The following is a 17873-nucleotide window of genomic DNA, read 5'->3' as shown; positions in this document are numbered from 1 at the left end:
TATCCATACATTTTTTTATTACCCTAAAAGAAGTGTTAATATATAATAGATATTTATATATTTAAAATAAGTAACCCATTTAATCAACTTATCACTTGTAACAGCACTAGAAAGATTATAGACAATAGTATACGACATAGACAATAATATACGAGTACATACATAAAATACAAGATTACAGGATTACACTACACTTTGTAGCAAAATAAATAGTCGCCATTATAAAGAAGGCATTTGTTGAATAGTTGAATAAACAGATTATTTTTTATCTTTAGGTATCTCTCATCTGTCTTATAAAGTAACATACAAGTTCGTAAGTCGTAAATGTTACGATGTTCGTCATCTGGGCTTTATATATTGTGACAGATAATCCTCTATACAAACCCCAGAAACCCTCTACTTTATATGTCTCTGAGATACATTGCATTAACTTCGTGCATTGGACTAAGTTTCTTGATGTTGTTGGCGTGTAAAATTTTGCATCCGCTTTATGACTCTGAAAATAAAAATGCAAAAAAATTACAAGCTTACACTGTAATACAATTATGATTGCCATCAAGCATTTATAGTCTTAAGTATATTTTCGGTATGGATGATTTTGTTTTTGGTAACATATTTCTTACAATCGAATTTCAAGAATGTTAACGGTGTAAACACAAAAATTATGTCAATTGAATTTTTAGTTTACACTTACAATTACATTACATATTTTTTCTTATAATAATATATATTCACATCAAAATTGCTACTTCTGACTGTAGAAACTTGAGAAAGTCTAAGCTGGACATTCGACATAAATTACTATTTCGGTTGAGTTATTTCATGCGTAATGCTCCTTTCGTTACGTGACTGAATCAACTTACTAGACTTTAGGTTTTTACATTCTGGATGACAATGTCTAGTATGGTAAAGTGACCAGGGCTCCATTACATCCAGTCCCATAATGTCCAGTTTCCTTAAACGTCCAATATCAAAAGTTCCACTTATAAAAACTCTAGCGTCACAAAATGTCTAGTCCTACATTGTATAGTCCGTCTTCTTTCAAAACCGTTTGATTCGTCTTTTAATCTATGCTAATATTATAAAGCTGAACAGTTTGATTGGTTGATCGCGGTAATCTCAGAAACTAACAGGTTCAAATTAAAATGTTTTTTAGTGTTAGATAGCCCATTTATTGAGTTAAGCTATATTTAGGCTATATAATATTACGCTACAACCGCTCAGGAGCGGAGCATCAATGAAAAATGTTGCAAAAACGGGGAAAAATTATTTCTTTTGAAAGCTTTCGTTGCGTTCGCTTCGTAAAACGTTAAAGTTGCGCAACAATCATGGTATGACGGAATTGTTCCTCTTAAAAAGGTTTAAAAAAAGGCCGCGATAGCATATGTCAAATTTTAAGGTTTATAGTTTTGACATATTTCTAACAGGTAGGTGGTCGTTTGAAAATACTTAAGCTTAAGTATTTGTTTTCGGTTCGTTCGGTCCGAGTTTTTACAGATTAGATAGAATGAAATTATTCTAAATATACCCGAAAATAGATAAACTCTAACAGATACTTCCTTTTATTATATTTGATGATAACAGGCGATAACAAAATGAGTTAGGCAGTCTCTATTATTTTGTTTTTATTTTCATGTTATTTTGCATAGTTAATTTCGACAGTAAGTTTATTGATTTTAGTACTTACTCCTATTTGTAATCGACGCTTTGCTAGATCCAACGGATACGTTAGGACTTTAGCGATGAGACCAGCGATGCTGCCGGCGGCAGTCGTGGCAAAGAGAAGATGCTCAGGCTTATGGGCATTCACTTTTGGGTGGGTACAATTTCCATTGCAGCTGTACAGATAGTTGAGGAAGAGTGGCTGTAGAAAACTGAACACGGAGAAGGTTATTCCAACTTGAGGCCCTAACTGAAAATCAATTAAAAAAAATAGCAAAAATACGAAGATATTTTTAACGATTATAAATGTAATGATGATGATGATGTCGCCCTCATTACTTAATTCGGCCAAGGCAGCCATTCTTCCCGGAGATTAGCAAACAACGCAGGATAATTTATAGTACATAAGTGTATATGCGCAATTACAGATAGTATTTCGTTCGACTCATTCAAACCGAATGCTCCTGATCTACAGCCATACAAGCTATCTTTTAAATCAACGCGGTTGTAGTCAATTTTATATAACAGATATGCAAATACCTACCATGGCTAAAGATGCCCACTTGAAACTAAAAATATAAATATACTTTATTAAAGTAGTATTTTAAGATTATATTAAATTTATAGCTATCGCGCGGTCTGTAACGTATATTCTTCCGAAAAGAACTGATTAAAATACAGTGATTACACTCATCTAACTTCATCCAATTAAATAACATAGGTAGTTAGGTATCCAAATATGCTCTACTCGTAAATCAACAAATATCGACTTCAAGCTTTTTATCATTTGAATAATCTTGTTCAATATAAGATTATTCAAATGATTATTTAAATGATAAAAAACTCAATGCATATTAATTTACTTTTAATGTAGGATTTAAAAACCTTAAAGTTTTATTTAAAATGATATTACCATGAGGACTCCAGCTGCCCATCCCTCGTAAAATGCTAGTAAGCCACCAGATTTGTATACTGCTTTGGTACCATTTATAAAACCTCTATATTGTTCCTTTATTAACATCTGTCGAACTCGTATTACTTCTAGAGGTGTGGATAGTGTGGCGCTACAACAGCCAGCACATATTCCACACATAAACTCAAGAAAACTTCTACAATAACAAATAATTCATCATTAAATTTTCGTTTTTATTTTAATTAGTTTAGCGCCTTATAGTTTTATATTGCAATGTCGATTAAACTCACAAGAGTGTGTTATAAATATTTTAGATTGTGGATATTCAAATTTAATAAAATTCGCCTGTCTATCACTACAATCAACTGGGTTTTCAAGGTAGATAGATTTTTATCTCGAAAAACGTACGATAGTAAATATAATAAACAGTGACGTAGCATAATTTTTGAAATATCATTAATATAGATCTGGATTTATAAACCAACTAATTTAAGCAGTTAGTTTGTAATTGTAAATTCTTATTACTTACTTATATTTAGGATTTACATGTGAACTAAAAACATATTTGGTTGTCACTTCGTAAACGTAAAACTGTGATGTCGTAGATATTATTGAGTGCATCTGTAAGAATAATGATTTTGAAATTCAAACTTCATCTTATTTGTGATATAAGTATTTTTGTATTCAAGTATGACATCTATTAGAGTCTTACCTGACCGAGGTTGTGGCCGTGCCAGAAGGCTGTGACACCTTCTTCGAAGAAAATCTTTTTAGTTGTCTCGAAAACATTTGGTGGTTTACCTTTTGTTACTTTCTTTTGTAGTTGAGTTCTCACTTTTAATACATCCAACGGTTGAGTTAAAAACCGTGTTACCATCCCAGAAATACCACCTGCTATTAACTTCTGATTTGGGGTCAATGATTCATCTTTTCGATAACCTACCATTTTAAGTCATATTTGAGTCAGATAATTCATTACCTTCATTATTTATCATTTTGTATCATTTACTTATATATTGACAGGTAATTTGAAGCCATCAAAAACACAGGAATTCTTGCACCTCAGAACAATCAATAAGTCGTAAAAGAAGCTTTATTGAGCGTAAACTAATTAATAAGTATTTGCGCTCTTCGCTCAGGTAATTTTGCTATTGTTAGAATGAGATGCATATAGTTTTGATATGATATCGAGTTGTAAGGTTGTATACAAAGCAAAATATCAGGGTTGAGGACACATTGATTGTCAACGTCGATAAATTTATTATATATTATAAATATAGTGACGGTATATATATATATTATTAATATTACAATGATTTTACTATTTTCGAAAATAAGCATCTTTACTTTTTTATTATTTCAGCTTAGTCTACAAAGTAATAATTTTTAAATTGAAATAGTTTTCATGGAATGTATATATAATTTGAATATCATGAAAGTTTGTATTTTTAACTTTTATTAATGTTAATAATTTGATCCAGGCATGAATCTTATCGATAAAATTTCCACATTTTATGCATGTCGCCTTTAATTCAATTAAGCCGATTTTTAACTGTGATAGACTTTAAAATTACATAATCAGCTGAAATTTATCATGGTGAAGATGGGTGGATATTTTAGTTGCGAGTATTTTCTCCTTCGCCTAGGAATACTTTTGCGCTTCCACTGTATGTGAAATCGTCAATCATCGTATATGCGTCGTATATACACCTCGTCCAAAATGATCTCAGATAGACGACTCCTCTGACAGAAAACTGTTTGCGTCTGAAACGATTAAAATAAATGTTATATTAGATTTTTTAGAAGCGGCACTTCATAATAGTACTTCATAGCATGCAATATGAAAAACTATATATATTTTGCTTTTGAATTTTATTAGATGTCTATTATAACTTGATGAAAAAACTGTTGCATTCTAGTAATTACGAGAACATTGATAAATTGAGATATCATAACTAGTATTATATATGTTATGTTATGTATATATCCTGCTCGTGAAATTTTCAAATCGCGTACATTGGGACTACAATATAAAAAATGTCATAATTTGAAAAACTTGGTGTGTATCGACACATCTTTTTGAACGGTAATCCCTATAAAAAAGCAAAGGTGCCTTTTTCAATGTGATGAAAACTTTTTGATTACACCATTGTGTTTTTTTTGTTTTACAAATAAAAATTAAGAATAGTTACTGTACAAATCGTGACCGCGTGGAACGGTGGCATGAATGCTAGCAGCGTTTATCCTTTGAATCGCAATTCCGATACTCTGGGCAAAAATGAACCGACCCCCCTGTCACCAGTAGAGGCAATATGATGGGGTGTAATATTTTTTAATAGCTTTAGCGAGAGATCAGAACGCGCGTATTCCCGAAGGAAGATGCATCAATCTCTCGCCCATCCTGCCAATATATATATATATATATTCATTCATTCATGATCATCGGTTGAATAGTTGTAAACGGAAAAGGGTAACAAACAATAAAAAAAAAACTCACTTTCGGTAAACAAGTCATTCTTGATTATTATCCATTGTAGCTTTAGCTCAATGCAACAAAGTGGTGATTTTTATTAGCTTACAATGTAAATTAATGCAATTGATAATAATATTGTATACGTTTACACGCGCAAATTATTTTATCATTCCTCTGTCAAATGTTGTAATTACTGCAATATTTTAGTTAGGTCGTTAATGTTTACAAAATGTCCTGTTTTAAGCTGAACAGTACCTTACCGGCTACCTTTTGATTATTTTAACTCGAAGAATGGTTGGTACTGGAACAGAGGCAGCATGATGACTTTCCGGTGTATTAAATATTGCACATTTTTTTCTCTATAACTATATGTTGGGACAGAAAATCAACGTTGCATTCTCAATACTAAAATATTTTGAGCATTTTACGATGTCATTGGAGGTAGATACTTCTAAAATGCTTGGTTTTTATATATGTAGATTGCCGTGTTTGCCGTTTTTATCTATATTTATTTATTATTCAGTAAACAAATAGAACAAAATTACTTAAATATTAACATGATAACAGACAAATAAATTAAGTTTCTACTAAACTATTAGAAATAAGAAGGAGAAGAAAATGAACAGAATGATAATTGATCAAAACCAAAATTTTAAACAATTAATTATATTACTAAATCTCTCTCAGTTCGCTGCCTCTTGGGCAGATTTTCATACTAAAGCAAGGAAAATACACCAAATCCACTGTTCTGTATTGTCACAGAGCGTAGTTCTAAGAATGTAGAAAAAACTCTACTAACTTGGTCCCATTCAACCCCAACTCACGTTTGCGCGATGACTGCTTAAAGGTTACCTTTATTCATACCCCCTCAAATCATCATTCATAAAATTAGTAGAAAAATGGTGCCATGATGAAACTGAAAAAGTTTTCATATGTAAAAATAATTATCAGAATATCAGAGGTCAGGATTTTTGAATGTCATACAACAAAAATACAACAAGTAATGTTATAATTGAATTATATCTAATTAGGTATATTGAATTTTGTAAAATGTTGTACAGTTACATCATATAAATGTGGTTTTAGCATATATGTTTATAACATTATATCATCAATATATGATATTTACGAGTATTAATTACAAATCGAAGCAGAGCCCATAAAGTTCAATCGATATGGCAAATTCTATGAAACAGGCATGAATAATCCTAATTAAATGCTCTTATAAATATAATAACAAAAAAAATCTTAAATAACAAAATATATCGAAATACTTTTAAGTAGTTGTAAAGGATTCAGAACTTAATTTAATATAATGGTTAAACATCAATATTTACTTTAAGTATCAATATATTTCCAGGATATGCAGTATTATTACACTGATAAAGTCGCAACGCGATAAGATATGTAGAACAATGAAAGCACATACAGATCGAAAATGTATTCATATAAAATATTCATGAGACCGAAGCTTTTGTGATTTTCTATTATTATTTATCGAGTGTCACAAATCAATCTCATTAAATGTATAATGTGAATAAATTGAAGATTTGTCGGACGTAACGAGTCGTATCAACAAATATTTGCATCTATAGTTAGTATAAATATCGATATCAGATGACCCTGACGAAGTTCCGTACATTTATTGGGTGACCACTACGGTCTGTCATAGAGCGCTTATTGTTTTTGAGCCTCCTTGCGGAGCGGGCATATCGCGAATAATAAGTCAAATTGTTAAAATTAGCTCAAATTGAATATTGTATTTGATAGATATAACTCATTATAATAATAATAATGTAAGTGGATTTTTGCATTAAACTTATAGAAATTGTAATTGTAAACCTCAATAAATACATATCATATTGTGCAAATGCATATGTTTATTCATTTTACTCACACATTTATTATTATTTGTGTATAGTTATCAATTCGATGTATTGAAATTCGCTTGTGTTTTTATTGTTATAGTAAAATGTCAGATCAGCGTAAGGAGAGACCAAACGACGTTCGGTTAAATGAAGACGAGCCGCGCAGGAATAAGGTAAATATTTTTTCTACTTATTTGCGAATTATAATGAATATTTCTTATTTTATAATGTATTTTAATTGATATGTAAACAAAGCAAATAATAATTATATTATTATAACTGTGTTGCTAGCGTTTTAAAAGATTTTAAATGAGTTTATTTATATAAAAATAATTATATTATAAATATTACATTTTCTATTTAATGTTTCAAAAAATCCCTGCTTTAATTCCATGTAATTTAGAGTACTGTTTTATTGTGCGAATATAATCAAAATTATCCATATTTTGGCTTAGCAAGAATCATTTTTGTGACATTAGTTAAGTAAAAGTAAAGCTCCCACTGCTGGGCCAACGGTGCCTCTTCTCTTAAGGAGGTTTTGAGTTAATTCAACAATGTTACTCAAATGCGACTTAATCGATAAGTATGTGTCAGATCATCTAATACATGCAGGCTTACTCACTTTGTTTTCCTTCACCGTTGAGCACAAGATGAAATATTAAAAGAAAATAAGCATATGACAACCTTGTGGTGCTTGTACGAGTTTGTTTCTGTAATATTTACGATTACGATTTAGTATAAGCAAGCCGGCGCTAGGCATAGTAGAGCACAACCCTTTCCATTAAATGATCTGCTCGTGGCTTAGAGGGAGCGATTGTGATCATGAACCCCCGAACTTGATCTACTAATAAGCACATACGATAGATCGATGCTATCCGAGATGCTGAGGTAAATCCTCAGGACGACGCTTTTATCGTCTTCGTCGAGTGGTATCGTTCCTGATTCGGGTGAGTTCTTCTCACACGTGGGGCACAACTCCAGCGTTTACTGGACGGTTTCACGGGCTGCACCAAAACAATCCTGACCAGTCATTACCTGCGTAAGTTGGAAGGGTACTCGTCGCTTTTTTCGTCGGCGCTTCGTAGGCTGGCCCACTCGGAGGGAGCGCGCTCCCACTCAATTTCACAATCTATCCCTTCTCATGCCCTTGGAAATTGATAGCCATAACATCCGCTTATATAATAACAAACTTTTACAAGATTCAAAATGGTGTATTAGGTATACACTAGCCTACACAAACACACCAACGAGGCAGTAATATGAATACCTAACTACAAATGAGAAGCGGATATCAGATACCAAAAACTGTATGCACGCTAAAAACGAATATTTTTATTTACGAAGCAACATTATAGAATCACTGTCAAATTAAACTTGCGTTTATTATCCATTGTTTTCTATGTTATTTCAATTAACAAAATGTTCGAACAATGTAACTCACACAATAGTTGATTGTTAATCATCTATACGGCATCTATATTCATAATTGCTCAGGCCAGCACTCAAATAGATTATGAAATGAAACAATAAATTTTCCATTCAATAAATATTTGTTCTTAGTACATAACTATTATTAATAATGCCATGAACTTCATTAATAATTTAAGTTGAAATGAGATCGATCGAACGAAGACATCGACAAGTAAAATATGCAGCACACGCCACCTTCACATAAATAATTCAAACGAAGTATTTTACATAATTATTTATCTGTCTATATTTAAAAACGTGCAGCCTTTTTTAATACCTAAAAAATTTTTTAATACCTGAAAAAAATTATTAATACAATATACATAGAACTATACTAGATGTGTCTGGAAGATGGTTTTGGAATATAACATTTTGTTGATGTAACAGGCGCGAATGTAATGTTCTTGTATTTAAAAATATTAGCATTTATGAACATATATCATTGTAATTTGTGCAATAATTTTAGGTTTATTTAAATTATTTTTATACATAGCAATAGTTTGCTGAGGTTTAGCAGTTAACTTTTTTTTCTGTTTCAGGCGTGTGGTCGGCATTCCTTAATGCAAGGATTGTCACCTGAAAGTCGATCTTCACGTTTGCTTCCGCCGATTGTTATTCCGAGCGAATTTAGTAGGTTTGATTTATTATATTTTAACTTAATATGGTAAATATATATGTGTGTATATATATATGGCTTATGTTCTTAGTATGTTTGTATATTTGCCTTCAATAATGAAGACGAATATACAAATATTCATAAAATATGCACTACATTATTCCAATTAACAATGTAGAAGAATAGAAATGCTATTAAAAAAATCGACCATAAGCTCTTCTTTTTGGCTATATTGTCTAAATCCTTAAACTTTCTAAAACAGGTGTGCTTAAGTTAGAGGTATGAGATTACATACTTCTGCCAATGCACTTTTGAGGCCTCCTGTGGTTCTGGATTTGTTTAAACCTTTCTGCTAAGCTTACCTCAAACATACTCTGTCAGATTATATTCTCATGAGCGTTTTGTTTAATAACTAAGTACACGTTCATATTCAAATACCTCCTCATTGCGTTTTGAATCCAACACTACAAAGCTTCCCTTCTTGTGATGTTATACAGCACATACCTTTAGCGAGTAGTCCTTTGACCCTATCATCTTCAGGTTAAGACCAGAAATAATTCCCCTCCCATCATCCCAATCTCGACCTAAGCGAGGAAGAAATGAGCTAGTTATATGCATTTTTAGGTATTGATCTTTTTTGTTTCATATAACTGAAACTAATTTAACAACAAATATATTTAAGATAGTCAACGAGAAACTTGTACATCATCAAAGTCTGCTACGTTGGAATGTAAGCAGTGGTCGCGTTACCACAGAGGGAAGTCTGCAAAGAACGTTTCTGTTGTAAATAGTGCCGATATCAAGATGGATAAAAAATCAAAGAGACTAGGTAATAAAGAATCATTACAGTTTAATTTATAAAAAAGAACAAACAAAAAAACTTTACTGTAAGGTAAATATATAAATCTAATGTAATTTAAATATTTATAATACGCAAACTATCATGAGCAAACTGTAAGCAGCCAAAGCCAGACAAATCTTTTTAAAAAATGAAAAATAAAATGTATTTTTGGAAAATTACATTTTATTTTTAGTGGTTAGTGTAAGGTAAGTACTGTTTGTATGTTTAATATATCCATACTAAATACATACATTTTTCAACATAATGCTCTTTGAAAGCTTGATTCAAATTAATTATACATCTTTTTTTAAATAGTATTGAAACTATTTGTTTTGAAAATATTTTTGTCAAAATTTATTGGTGTTGATAAAATGTTAACAAGATCAAATATAGCTTGAAAATGATTCGTAGAGAGGCACTTTTGATTAAACACACCTACTTCACGCCACTTGTGCTAAGTAGCATACAAAAACAATAGAATATACTATAATAATTTCTTTCATTATTGAAAATTACGTTTTTCTTATGAAATGTGTATATTATTTTACAGCGAAACATTCTACTAAGGACATTGAAGTTGACATAATAGATTATCTTGACCGAAACCGTGATTTCTTGGAGGCATACATCACTGACAGCGTTCCTATAAATCAGGTGGAACGGTGGTTAGTAAAAAAAATGACCAGAGATATAGTAAGAGATTTTCTATTTATATTTATTTGTTAATATATATGATATGCATCTATACCTTTCATAATTGTTTCTACGTTACAGGAAAATAAACCATTTTTGAGCAATAAATGTCTGCTGAGACATGGTCATAAAAAAAAAATTACAAAAAAAGAAATATTCATGGTAAGCATACAGTGCATAAAATTAAAAACATTAAAATATATTTTACTAATACAGGTACAACATGATCATCATCATCTTAAATTGTAGGAATTGGTCAATAAATTAAATGGAGATACAAATGAGCATTCTATTACATTAGAGCTTGCGCGTTTTATGAGTTTTTCTGTTTGCGTGGACGCGTATAGAGTATATAAACTATACCCCGATCATCCTACATTCGTTCAGTATTTTGAATTTGATTCTACCTCAGTGAGTATAATGTCATTCTAATTGTAATAATGATAATAATCATAGTAGTCATCGTCAGTGCTAGCCTATCTATTATTTAAATTATCGACATTTTAAATATTAGAGAAAATATTATTCGAGAAACTACTAAAAATAAAATGTTAAAAAAGGTTCGATTTTACTTGTAAACGAATCATAAATAGCAAAGTTAAAGCTTATAAAGTCTAAGCATTTCAACAACAACAACAACACCTTTGATATTTTTAGGATCTTCTTACGTCGACGCGATTGGCTATAGCAAAGACCGATCAGATTGAAAATGTACTAAAAGTGGCGAAAAACGGAGCTTGTTTAGTTTTGTCAAAAAAAGATGATTTTTCATTTCCAAAAATATCAAATTCTTTGCTTCACACCTTCGACATAAAAAATGAGGTAATTTTTATTTTACCGAAACTAATCATACCTTGTTATAATTTTCTTACCTTTACTATAATTCTAATTTTGTGTTAATTAATTGTATAGAATGAAGCTAATCATGTTCTGTACCAGCCAATTCTGACAGCCAATGGGAAAACAGCATATGTTATAGAAATGTGGCGACTTAAGGATAAATTTGAAGATAAAGATGAAAAAATTAGTTCCGACTTTGTTGTTTGGGGAAGTTTAATTTTACATTACTGTAACTTATACTTGGACAAGAAAAGAGAACGCAATATGTCAGATTTTTTATTAGATGTTGTTAAGTAAGTATAGTAATGCTGTAGTACTTGATTTATTTTACAGTTTAATCTTAATAATTATTTATGAACTACTTGTTCGGATTGCATTAGTAAAGAGTGGCTATAAAAAAATTTTAGTTCTGTCTAAAAAAAGACATTACCAAATGAAATTAATCCTTGTATAAAGTAACAGTCTCATTTGAATAAATTAAAAAAATGATATGGTTGTGAAGGCCAATAACTATGAGTAAATCTATTACCCACTAAAGTTTCACCTTTACCTTTGAAAAGACATATTGTGTTTTTATAGAGCAATATTTGAAGAAATGGTGTCACTTGATCAATTAATTAAAAGAATATTGGAATTTGCCCAGAGACTTGTAAATGCAGACAGAGCATCTCTGTTTCTAGTGGATTATAGTAACTTTGAATTAGTGTCAACCGTTTTTGATTTAAAATTTGAACCCGGTCAAGGTAGGGATATGGAAAAAAAAGAGATACGAATGCCAATCAATCGTGGTATTGCTGGCCATGTAGCATTGTCTGGAGAAACTATGAATATACCAGACGCATATTCCGACTACAGGTTTAACAGGTCAGTTTATTAGCAAAAATATTTTATTAAATTAATGTAGTAGGAAAATATTTTCATTTTAAAATAATTTCAGAGAGGTGGACGAAGCGACTGGTTACAAAACAATAAGCATTTTATGTATGCCTGTTAAAGTTCAAGGAAAGGTAATAGGTGTGGTGCAGATGGTCAATAAGCGCAATAATGACAACTTTGACCACGAAGACGAAGTCGCATTTGAAATATTTTCTACATTTTTTGGACTAGCTCTCCATCATGCTAGACTTTATGACAAAATAATGAGGAAAGAACAAAAATATAGAGTGGCCTTAGAAGTTCTGAGTTATCATAATACATGTAGAGAACATGAAGTCCAAGAGATTCTCTCCGATAATAAACAGATAGTGGCCAATATATACGACTTCTATTTAGACCCATATCAATTAGATGATTTTCAAAAATGTAAGGCTGTCATAACGATGTTCGATGACCTCTTCGAACTCTCTAAATTCGATTTTGAAACTATAACTAGATTTATATTAACAGTTAAAAAAAACTATAGAACAGTTCCATATCACAATTTTGACCATGGCTGGTCAGTCGCTCATGCTATGTACGTAATTTTAAAAAGTGATAACCGAAAGCGTTTTGATTATAAAATGGTAAATTTAATGTTATTTATTTATATTGTTCAACAATTTGACAGAAAATAAATCTTTTTCTTTATTTTAGCGCTTAGCATTGTTTGTAGCTTGTCTTTGTCATGATCTGGATCATAGGGGTTATACAAACAAGTACATGAATGAGACGGCCTCCCCTTTGGCAGCCATGTACACCACGTCACCTTTGGAACATCATCATTTCAATATTACTGTAACTATTTTGCAGCAGGTAATTAAATATTAGTAGAATTCAAAAAATAACTTGGAATATAAATAATAATTTTAAGATTTACTCTAAGTTGCGTAGTTGAATATATATTTATCATTTCATTAGGATGGACACAATATCTTTTCACATTTATCCAGTGACGAATACAAGGATATTTTACGCTACATAAGGCACTGTATATTAGCTACAGACCTTGCAGCGTTCTTTCCCAATTTAGCAAAACTAAAAGAAATTATTGGACCGAGCCCTAAGCACTCAAAGTTTAATTGGGCAGTTCCTGGTCACAGGTAGGTGTAATCTAATTATAAATTGTTTCTTAGTAGGTAATTTAATTGGTGTTAATATTAATCATCTTAGTTAATTCAAATTAAAAAAACGTTGCCGTGTGTGAGTGGCTCCCCCAATCTCATCCCGTGGGTGTCGTAAGAGGCGACTGAGGGACGAGGAAAAGGGAGGAAGAGCAGCAGCGTCCCCCCCATAAACATCTTACCCCCCCTACTGCGCTCGCCAAAACGCCTGCCCAGTGCGGCGAGTATGGGCAAACCCTCCTCAATGGCAGAAGTCCGAAGACAGGGGGAGGACACGATAACTCTAGAGTCCGGTAACTTACTCTACTTCCGCGGAGGTGATAACCTCTCCCAGGGTGGTGTCAGTTCTCTAGTCAAAAAGGATCTCATTAGCAGCATTGTGGAAATCAGTAGTGTGTCGAACCGGGTAGCGTACCTTGTCCTAAAACTTTCCGACAGGTACTCCCTGAAGGTCGTAAAGGTATATGCGCCAACTTCGGCATACTCTGATGATGTGGTCGAAGCGATGTACGAGGACATCGAAAAGGCCCTCAACGACACCTTAAAGGCCCACTACAATGTTGTTATGGGAGACTTTAATGATAAAGTGGGAGTACAAGATAGCGGTGAATCGAAAGTTGGACCTTACGGCTTGGGCTGCAGAAACCACAGGGGGCAAATGCTGGTAAACTTTCTCGAAGCGCAGAAGCTCTTTTTGATGAATTCTTTCTTTCAAAAGACGCCTCAGAGGAGGTGGACCTGGCGAAGCCCCGATAACGTGACAAGGAACGAGATAGACTACATATATCATTTCGAATAAAAGGCACATATTTAGAGATGTTTCAGTGATCAACAGGTTTAATACGGGAAGTGATCACCGCTTGGTTCGAGGCACTCTAAATATCGACTTCAAAGCCGAAAGATCGAGAATGATGAGGTCTCTTCTCCGACCTACCATGCTCCAAGCTGCTCAAGGCACCGAAAAGTTCCAAATGGAACTTCAAAATCAATTCACCGCGTTGGAAACCGTAAGCAGCATTGATGAGAAAACTGACGTGCTGGTCAAAATACTGTAAAACACACCCCGCAAGTGTTTTCCGCCACAGAAAAGAAACAACGCACCAAAACTCTCTGCTGAGACACTCGAGCTCATAAGAAAACGACGAGAACTACCATCGTTTTTGTCAGATAAGGCTTTAAACGGACAATAAAAACGCTGACGTGACGCGATCTCCGATGCTCCAATACCCGTGCCATCAAGGCTGCGATTGAGCAAAATCGGGGATCGAAAGTGTTCGCTCGCAAGTTTGGGAGGCCGCTTCTGACAAAACTTCAAACTGAAAATGGTGGGGTCGTTACCTCTAGGCCTGAGATTGTCGGAGAAGTAGAGAGGTTTTATGGGCAGTTGTTCTCTTCAAGATCGGATAAACCCGTGGGAATCAGTATTGATGACCAGCGCGCCCCTCTTACGCGCCATTATTCCAAGGGGCTCCCGGTCGCTGACCAAGGCGAGATTAGGGTGGCTCTAGAACAGCTTAAAAAAAAAACAAAGCTTCGGGATGTGACGGAATCACAACAGAGTTGCTTAAGGCAGGTGGGACTCCGGTCCTGAAAGAGCTAGCAAGCCTCTTTAATTCCGTCATCCGACATGGCAGGACCCCAGAAATGTGGAGCGGGAGTGAGGTGGTACTGTTTTTCAAGAAAGGTGATAAAACCCTCTTGAAAAACTACAGACCAATCTCCCTCCTGAGTCACGTGTATAAGCTGTTCTCAAGAGTCGTCACGAACCGTCTCGCCAGACGACTTGACGAGTTCCAGCCCCTTGAGCAAACCAGCTTTCGATCAGGCTACAGCACCGTGGACCACATCCATACTGTTCGGCAGATTGTGCAGAAGACCGAAGAGTACAATCAGCCGCTGTGTTTGGCATTTGTGAACTACGAGAAAGCCTTCGACTCCATCGAAACCTGGGCAGTGCTCGACTCATTGCAGAGATGTCATATCGACTGGAGATATATCGAGGTACTGAGATGTCTGTTCAACGCCGCTACAATGACTGTCCACATCCAGGATTGTAAGACGAAGACGATCCAACTGCGCAGAGGGATGAGACAGGGGGATCTAATATCCCCAAAACTGTTCACCAACGCGTTGGAAGACGTTTTCAAGACGCTGGGTATGGAGTCAATGTAAACGGCGAGTACGTCTCACACCTTCGATTTGCCGATGATGTCGTCATCATAGCAGAGTCGCTGGAACAACTCACCGAAATGCTGCGTAGCCTAGGCGAGTCTTCCCGGCGTGTCGGTCTCGGTATGAACTTGGACAAGACCAAGGTCATGTTCAATAGGCATGTCGTGCCAGGACCGATATACGTCGAGGGGAAACCTCTTGAAGTTGTTAGTGAATATACCTACCTAGGACAGATAATACAAGTCGGTAGGAACAACTTCGAGAAGGAAGCCGATCGAAGAATTCGCTTGGGATGGGCAGCATTTGGCAACCTTCGTCAAGTCCTCAAGTCGTCTATACTGCAATGTTTGAAGACGAAAGTCTTCAACCAATGCGTCTTACCTGCCATGACATACGGTGCCGAAACGTGGACACTAACTGCGGGACTAGTCCACAAATTCAAAGTCACCAACTGGATGCGGAAGGCGGAGGACAGGGAGCTTTGGCGACAATGATTGGCTGTTGATTGATTGATTGAAAAAAACATTCAATCATAAATCTAAATATACTTTATCTGAGCAGGCACTTATAATAAGGTTAATTCGTCAATTACATGATTAAATTAAGCGTAAAGTAAAAAATAGAAGAACCCGAAAGTAGAAAAAAAAAAAATATATATATATATATATTATCCCGTATATTCCTATATTATTATTGGCTGTTGATTGATTGATTGAAAAAAACATTCAATCATAAATCTAAATATACTTTATCTGAGCAAGCACTTATAATAAGGTTAATTCGTCAATTACATGATTAAATTAAGCGTAAAGTAAAAAATAGAAGAACCCGAAAGTAGAAAAAAAAAAATATATATATATATATATATATTATCCCGTATATTATCCCGTGCCAAAATTAACTTATTTGATTATAATTTGTAACTTAATTCAGAGATTTAGCCATGGCGATTTCAATGACTGCAGCAGATTTGTCGGCTTCTACTAAACCTTGGGATATACAAATTAAAACAGTTAAGGTTATTTTTGAAGAGTTCTATGACCAGGGTGATAAAGAAAGGGCTGCTGGAAAAACTCCAATACCAATGATGGATAGGAACAAGCCAGAAGAACAACCATCAAGTCAGGTGATTTAAATAATAAGCCTGTTGTTATATGACTTTTAGTTCATTTCATTTCATATAATGTCTTCAAAAACTGATAAATATATTTTGTTTTTAGGTTGGCTTTTTAAGTCAAATATGTGTACCGTGCTACAATATGCTATACAAAATTCTCCCAAAAACTAAACCTATGTACATTATGTCCTTGAGAAATCTTAGTAATTGGAAATCAAAGGTTATCGTTAAAGAAAAAGTGGAATCTTCAAAAGAGGACGATACTTTAGACTTTGTAACTGAATCAGACTTTGATGAAGATGAGTGTGAAGATTTATTAGAAGAAGCAGATATGCAAGTTAAAGATGATAAGGAATTATCTAACATTGGACACGATATACAAGAAATTCAGGACGATGACGACGAAAAACATATTCAGGAAATTAGCGGTGAAATGAGAGCAGGATGGAAGTGTATTAAATCTGACTCGGTATCATGGGAGGATGATCAAGTTCTAACAGATAAAGCTGAAGCAAAAACTGTTAGTATTTGGCAAGATATTGAAGGTAATTGGGTTGATGATGAAGGAGTGGTTACAAAACAAAAAAGGTCACTTAAAATCATTAGATTCGAATCTAATGATGATGATGATGATGATAAAGACGAGAAAAATAAAATTTAAATTTAGGTAAAGTTGATTCGATTATTAACAAACTCAAAATGACATGAATTATAATACAATAATTTTTGTTTAATTTAAATTTAAAGAGATTGTTTTAATTTGTTAATATAAAATCTTTATAAATAAGTACATGTTACGTACATAAACATTACGCATTTTAATTTACAAACTGTACCCTTTTCATGATCAGATATTCGTACGAAACTATTTTTTGCGAATTTATTACGGACAATTTTATTTTGTTTCTTTTTGTAATATATGTAGAAATAATAAATACTCTTCGACGATACTTACCGTTTTAAAAAAAATTAGATAGCAATTGCTTATTAGATAACCTCTTCTTATCCTCTTTCTTATGGGATAGTACTTATTTGAGTACTTAACTCACATAAAATAGTCGTATTTTTATGCCGCAGCTTATATAAAAACATAAAATTACTTATGAAATTTCGTGTAGTACAATGTTTTTATACTATTGTTGAACTCGGAAACTACCTTTAGATTTACT

At 33.4% G+C, this 17873-nt stretch overlaps 3 protein-coding genes across 7 annotated transcripts in view; 1 reads left to right on the top strand and 2 right to left on the bottom strand.

Moving 5' to 3' along the window:
- The window catches only part of LOC126780711 (protein Jumonji), a 200730-nt gene that overhangs the window by 166823 nt on the left and 16034 nt on the right, over positions 1–17873 (bottom strand). The gene's annotated exons all lie outside the window — the stretch shown is intronic.
- On the bottom strand, positions 169–3614 carry LOC126780747 (mitochondrial thiamine pyrophosphate carrier-like). The gene is made up of 5 exons (XM_050505420.1): positions 3288–3614; positions 3105–3196; positions 2576–2771; positions 1688–1912; positions 169–496 (listed from the first exon to the last, which is right to left on the bottom strand). The coding sequence occupies exons 1-5, from the start codon at positions 3519–3521 to the stop codon at positions 272–274; spliced, it is 972 nt and encodes a 323-aa protein (XP_050361377.1). The 5' UTR covers positions 3522–3614; the 3' UTR covers positions 169–271.
- LOC126780713 (probable 3',5'-cyclic phosphodiesterase pde-5) lies at positions 6749–17513 on the top strand. 2 transcript variants are annotated; one of them, XM_050505364.1, is made up of 15 exons: positions 6749–6844; positions 7017–7089; positions 8926–9016; positions 9685–9831; positions 10394–10536; positions 10618–10698; positions 10786–10947; positions 11194–11358; positions 11449–11669; positions 11956–12240; positions 12314–12878; positions 12949–13107; positions 13213–13394; positions 16521–16713; positions 16808–17513. In XM_050505364.1, the coding sequence occupies exons 2-15, from the start codon at positions 7021–7023 to the stop codon at positions 17363–17365; spliced, it is 3021 nt and encodes a 1006-aa protein (XP_050361321.1). In that variant the 5' UTR covers positions 6749–6844; positions 7017–7020; the 3' UTR covers positions 17366–17513. The 2 variants fall into 2 exon arrangements, with proteins under 2 accessions (XP_050361321.1, XP_050361322.1); XM_050505365.1 differs by lacking the exons at positions 6749–6844; positions 7017–7089 and having other exon boundaries at positions 8924–9016; positions 9689–9831.

Source organism: Nymphalis io, chromosome Z (genome assembly GCF_905147045.1).
Source record: "Nymphalis io chromosome Z, ilAglIoxx1.1, whole genome shotgun sequence".
In the NCBI taxonomy this organism is placed as follows: domain Eukaryota; kingdom Metazoa; phylum Arthropoda; class Insecta; order Lepidoptera; family Nymphalidae; genus Nymphalis; species Nymphalis io.
Note: the sequence above shows the minus strand (reverse complement) of the source record. Positions and strands in the feature narration are given on the sequence as shown.